The sequence below is a fragment of the Octopus bimaculoides genome, chromosome 16 (assembly GCF_001194135.2).
Source record: "Octopus bimaculoides isolate UCB-OBI-ISO-001 chromosome 16, ASM119413v2, whole genome shotgun sequence".
Classification (NCBI taxonomy): Eukaryota; Metazoa; Mollusca; class Cephalopoda; order Octopoda; family Octopodidae; genus Octopus; species Octopus bimaculoides.
The window spans coordinates 17,023,641-17,030,260 of record NC_068996.1 but is presented as its reverse complement, the minus strand read 5'-3'; the positions used below and the strand labels follow the sequence as shown (position 1 = coordinate 17,030,260).

General features: G+C 35.3%; 1 protein-coding gene across 1 annotated transcript in view; it reads left to right on the top strand.

The window, feature by feature from the left end:
* Nucleotides 1-6,620, top strand: part of LOC106884172 (polypeptide N-acetylgalactosaminyltransferase 10) — a 297,946-nt gene that overhangs the window by 34,336 nt on the left and 256,990 nt on the right. Inside the window, exon 2 of the mRNA XM_052973542.1 lies at nucleotides 395-479. Within this exon, the coding sequence (XP_052829502.1) occupies nucleotides 395-479 (85 nt within the window). The remainder of the gene's footprint in view (nucleotides 1-394; nucleotides 480-6,620) is intronic.

Genomic DNA, 6,620 nt, shown 5'->3' with positions numbered 1-6,620 from the left:
TACTTGTTTCAGTCATTTAACTGCAACTATGCTGGGGCACCACCATGACAGGTTTTAGCCAAACAAATCTATCCCAGGACTTATTTTTTAATATTTATTCTATCAGTTTCTTTTGCTGAACTGCTAATTTACAGGGCCATAAATATTGGTTGTCAAGTGATGGTTGGACACACACACACACACACACACACACACACACACACGAGAAGTTTTGGTATCCAGTTTTGGTGTGTGTGTGTGTGTGTATCCAGTTTTGGTGTGTGTGTGTGGTATCCAGTTTTGGTGTGTGTGTGTGGTATCCAGTTTTGGTGTGTGTGTGTGAATGTATGTATGTATATATTTTATACCAAATACCTCAGTGTTTGTATTTAATTTTCTTATTTTCTCTTTCAAGAATTTAATTGCTGTCCAAGTGGATAAGGATGGTAAATATGATTGGCATAATTACAAACTAATTGAGGAAGACCTAGGTAGGAAAGGTATGTATTTCTCTTTCTCACTCACTCATCAGCTGAGGCTTATTAAATTCCATGGCTTCTGTTTGTTAAACCATTGCTTAACCTTAATCCAACAAACTTCTAATCAAAGATTTTCCAGCTATGACCATTTTTTAATTTTTTATTCAGACATAATGCATCATTGGCAACATTATATAATGTATCTTTCCCTGTTGTTGTTGTTTTACCATAAACCAGCTGTTCTAGTATTTATTTATAGTTCTCTATGTACTGAGTTCAAATCCTGTCTAAGATACCTTTTGATCATTAAAGAATTGTTGTAATAAAATATAATTCAAGTACTAGGGATGATGGTATTGACTCAACCCCTCCCCTCAAAATTCCATATTCAAACCATCATCATCATCGTCATCATTATTATTACTATTGATATTAGGGTGGCAGTGACAAGTGACCAAGACCTTTGGCAATATTCTATGCTTGAGAAGACCTGTCAAGCTAAGTGAGATCATAGTTGTGGCCGATGCTGATGTTTCGTCACTGGCACCCATGCTAGTGGCACATAAAATGCACCTGCTACACACTTGGAGTGGTTGGCATTAGGAAGGGCATCCAGCTATAGATAAACAACAGCCAAGGGAAAGTGCTTGCCCTTGTAATTAAGTTTTTCACATTTCTGGGGGGTTTCTTTGAGTACCTCCAGTAGTTTTTTTACCTTTTAGAGAATCTTCTTTGCCAGAATTTTTCTGTTACTTGTTTCTGTTTTTACAGTTTCTGTTTCTACATGAAGCATCGTTGTGTTTGTGTCTTTTCTTTAAGTGCTTGTGGCTAAAAAAAAGATTCGAAAGCATTTTATAATTATCAACTTCAAAAGGGTGAAAGGTAGAGAAGAGTGTACCAGGATGTGAACTCTTAATGAAAAGAACCAGAAGGCAAAGAGTCGGGCCAAGTTGTGTAGCTAAGAAGTTTACTTCCCAATCACATTGTTCTACGTTCATTCCTACTGCATGGCACCTTGGGTATGTGTCTTCTACTATAACCTCAGGCTGACCAAAACCTTGTGAGTGCATTTGGTAGGTGGTGGTGACGGTGGTGGCGGCGGCAGCGGCGGTGGTTATTAGGACAGTGGATCAACAGTATTTTTAAGAGCACCAGAAAACATGCCTTGTGGTATTTCTTGTTTTACTTGTTTCGGTCATTGGACTGTGGCCATACTGGGGCACTATCTTGAAGGGTTTTGTTGAGCAAGTTAATTCCAGTATGTATGTTTTTAGCGCTTGTTTTATTGGTTTCTATTGCTGAGCTGCTAGAAAATGTGCATGATGCTGTTGTAGTTTCAGTGAACTGGATCTCTCTCTGGATCTGAAAAGAAGTAACAGTTTCTTTCCTGGGTTGGTATTTAGTTACTGGCTGTTGATGTCAAATCTGCAACTCCCGCAGACTTTTTAATTCTGTTGTATATAAGATTGACAAATATTTATATTTTGTTCTTCTTTAGCCTTGTATTTCAATTTCTATAGTTACAGTTTTATGTGTTATTGACATATTAATTTTATCAATAATAATTAACAGATTGATAAGTGCTAATGTACAAAACTCTCGGCTTTTCAGTCAATCTATAAACTCCAAGTCCTGATGATTATTTATAATAGATATGTGTGTATGCTCATGCATGTTTGTTTATGTGTGTGTGCATGTATATATACACACACATGCACACACACACATATGTATGTATATATGTGTTTGTGTGTTCGTGTGTGTATAGAAACATAGTTAAAAAAATATCAGTTGTATCGTTAATCATATATCAATCTGTTGATTTGGTCATGTATCACAGCCTGTCCTTTAAATAGTTGGTTGAGTGCAACCTTTTGATTTAAGCCATCTATCACTCTCCAGCTTATATCATAAATGGCATAACATCTGTATCTATAGACATGTATGTATGAACGCACTTATGAATATAGGAATTTGATTAAGTGTATGTATGTCTATACGTCTATCTGTGTCTGTGTGTATAAATACACACTTACACACACACACATTATACCAGCATGATATCGTGTCAGTAGCAATTACTATATTGGAAATACAAACAGAAGAAAAATAAGTCCTGCATGTATGTTGTTTGTTTCATGCTTATCAGATGAAATAGAAGCTAACATTTGAAGGCCAGTAAAAAAATACAAACAATACTAACTTGCTCTAAAAAAAACGAACAAAAGAAAAGAAACAAGTCACATGCATAACTGAAGCTGCATTCTGCCATCACTGTAACTTGTTATTTTGTATCGGTGTGGAATAATATAATTGCATTTCTCAACTTTAGCAGAGTTTATGTATGAAAGTCTGGGAATGAAGAATAAGATATCTTAACCATTTAACATTCAGATTACTCTTAGCTGAACGGAACAAAACCCTCAAGTACTGGGACCTGGCAAGCTTCTTACCACACAGCCACGCCTATGTTTATATATACAGGCATACCTCACCCTACATTGTTAATCGGTTCCAGGAGGCACAACTTAAGTCGAATTAACTTGTCTCCAGGCTAGGCTAGGCCGAATTTACTTGTTTCTAGACTAAACTGATAATAACCATTGCCAGTTCTGTACTTTATTTATGAATGCATTTTCAATAATACATGGTTAATAAAAACCTATTTTAAGCTTACAAACAAATAATTCTTATTTTCTAATACAGTACAGTAAAATAAAAAGTAACCTAAATTTACGAATATAATTTGGTTGTGTTTACTGTACATTGTGGACGCTTTATTTATGAATGTGGTTTGCAATAGGACATGGTAAAATAAAAACCTTTCTTGAGCTTAAAAAACAAATTCAGTAATTATTATTATTTTGCAATAGTAAAAAAACAATTAAATTGTTTTAAATTTACCAATATGTACATACAATTTGGTGGTTTACTTTGTGGATGTAGATGGCTGTGGATCATCAACATTAACAGCTGACTCTGGCTGTTCTTGTGCGATGTGCTTAAAAAAAAACCAGTTGAGAGTTCCTTGAACTGTTTTCTTCTTTTCCTCAAGGATTACATTATAAGGAGCAAAAGCTTCATGACAAGCCCCCATAATCTTGAAAAGACGTCGAGCATTTGAATCCAAATCCCCAAACATAGAAAGACCTTTTTTGATATATGCAAATGCTTGTTGCATTTTTATTAATGGTAAAGTGATGTGGTTCAGGTTCAACTTGCTCTTCTTTATTTTCCTGCTCATGAATCTCTATCAAATCTTTGTTCATCAGGGGCTGCTTGTCTTTTTCAAATAAATCTGTAAAATCATCCTCCTCCAAATCCATTTCTAGTTAAAGAACTAGAAATCCCCAAAGTTTTGTTGATGCCAACATTATCAAATCCCTTAAAATCATTCATGAATTGTTGGCAAAGCTTCTTCCATACACCATTCATAGCCGTACATCATTTCTTGCTGCTGTTATGTTCTATACAGCATTGTAGATATCGTATCTCTTCCAAAAGTCACGAAATGTGATGGACTCATCAAGATCAGTTGCAGCTATTGCTTGCCGCAGCATATGCTTCATATAAATGCTTGAAGAAGATAGCAATTATTCCCTGATCCATTGGCTGCAGAAGGGACATAGTGTTCAGAGGGAGGTATACGACGGTAATGTTGGGATTAAAATCTACGATATTTTGTGGGTGGCCAGGAGCATTATCTAAGATAAGTAAAACCTTAAAAGGAATCCCCTTCTCTTTACAGTACTTCTCTGCTGCTGAGATAAAATGATTGAAGAACCAATCTTCAAAAAGAACAACAGTAACCCATTCTTTTGAATTAGCCATCAATGTAACAGGGAGAGATGCCTTGTCTATGTTCTTCAGAGCACGGGGATTGTGTGCATGATACACAAGCAATGGCTTTAACTTAAAATCTCTTGCACATTTACCTTCCAACAAAAGTCACAAGTTCACCTTGTAGCCTGAAATAGTTTTTTCCTCCTTGGAAATGAATGAACGGTCTGGCAATTTGTTTCAACACAATCCAGTTTCATCTACGTTAAAAATCTGTTTGGGAAGGAACCCGTTTTCTTCGATGATTTTCTTTAATGCATTAGGAAATTCTGCTGCTGCTTGTTTATCAGCAGATGCACTTTCACCTTGCTTCTTCATGGAGTGATAACATCTTCGCTTCTTAAATCTCGTGAAACATCCTTGACTTGCCTTGAATTCTACATCTTTGTCATCTGGTAATTATTTCTTCAAGTCCTCAAACAAAGACAATGCTTTCTCTTGAATGATTTCTTGACTAATTGTAAGCACACTCACAATTCAACCTAACAATCCAGACAGAAAGAAGCCCTTCCATTTCTTCAAAGATTTTGCCTCTTTTCTTATTGACGACAGTGTTCTTCATCCCTGGGGCTTCAGATTTGATATGTGCTAAAATCTTGTCCTTATTATGTACAATCGTTGATACAATTGTCCGACTCATCCCAAAAGATCGTGCAATTGCTACCACTTTTTCACCTTTTTCATGGCGTTTTGTCACAGCTAGTTTATCTTCCAGCGTTATAGCATGACACTTAGCACTTTCACTATGAATTTTCTTAGGAGCCATTGAGGCAAAAAATAAAGTCACAAATGAATGAGATTGAGAAAGTAGCCAATAAACAGACGTAAACAAATCTGAATTCAAAACTATCACAGAATCACAAGTGACAATGACCCCTAATGGTAGATATTGGAACCACAGTGCAATATGAGCTCTAGAAGACAATACAGCTGATAAATAAGACAATACAGCTGATTTCATGATTTCGTTCACTAAGCTATATAACTTTATGGTATGTATATTAACATTTACTGTACGTATTTTAATATGATTTTATATGCTTTTATTGTTATTTATTGTACAGTAATGTGGTTTTATGTGCTTTTAACGGTTTTCTAGTGATTTTACGATTCCAATATTTATTTCTTTATTGCCCACAGGGGGTTAAACATAGAGGGGACAAACAAGGACAGACAAGGGGATTAAGTCGATTACATCGACCCCAGTAATTAACTGGTACTTATTTAATCAACCCTGAAAGGATGAATGGCAAAGTTGAACTTGGCGGAATTTAAACTCAGAACATAACGCAGATGAAATACGGCTAAGCATTTCACCCAGCTTGCTAGCGTTTCTGCCTGCTCACCACCTTTAGGAGTCTAATATTTGTGGCGGACAGACGTAGAGTCGAGTAAAATGACTTCACTTGATTTTTATATTTCCATATATTATTTTTAAAAACTGACGTATAATTGAGAATGACTTAAATCGAAATGACTTAAGAAAAGGTATGCCTGTATATCTTTTACTTGTTTCACTCATTTGTGGCCATATTGGGGGTACTGTCAATCAAATCAACTAGGACTTATTTTTTTAAGCTTAGTACTTATTCTATTAGTCTCTTTTGCTAAAATGTTAAGTTACAGGGATGTAAACACACCGACACCAGTTGTCAAGCAGTGGTGGGGGACAAACAGACACACACATGCACACATATATAAACACACACATATGTGTGTGTGCGTGTTGTGTGTGTGTGTGTGTGTGTGTGTGTGTGTGTGAAATGTAATGAAGCAGAGTGGACTATAATAACTGTTAGAAATAATTTAATTATTTACAGTCTAATACTTCCTAGCAATCTCTGAAGAAGGAATTTTTATATTCCAAAATATTAGGCTATAAATAATTAAATTATTTTTATCAGTTATTATAGTCCACTCTGCATTGTTGTACCATTCCAGATACGTTACATTTCACAAACAATACACAGTGCTTCCAACGAACTACAATACTCTCATATATATATATATATATATATATATATATATATCAAACAATAAGTAACACGGATTTCAAAAGTGATTGCAGTACGCACGTTTCATGCTACTTCAATTTATTTAAGTAATGTGAGCATTACCTTAAATGCAATATGAAGAGCAATCTTCAGCTGCACGAAAATGTAGAAAAAAGACATATTATAAATGTGGCAACATATTAAATCCAAGTGGGAGAGAGCATACATAAAATCCAAATGTGAGGAAGAATATATAAGTCCATCTTGACATAGCGGGGTCTATCAGGCTAGTAATTGATTCTAGACAAAAGTTTTAACTGTCTCAGAA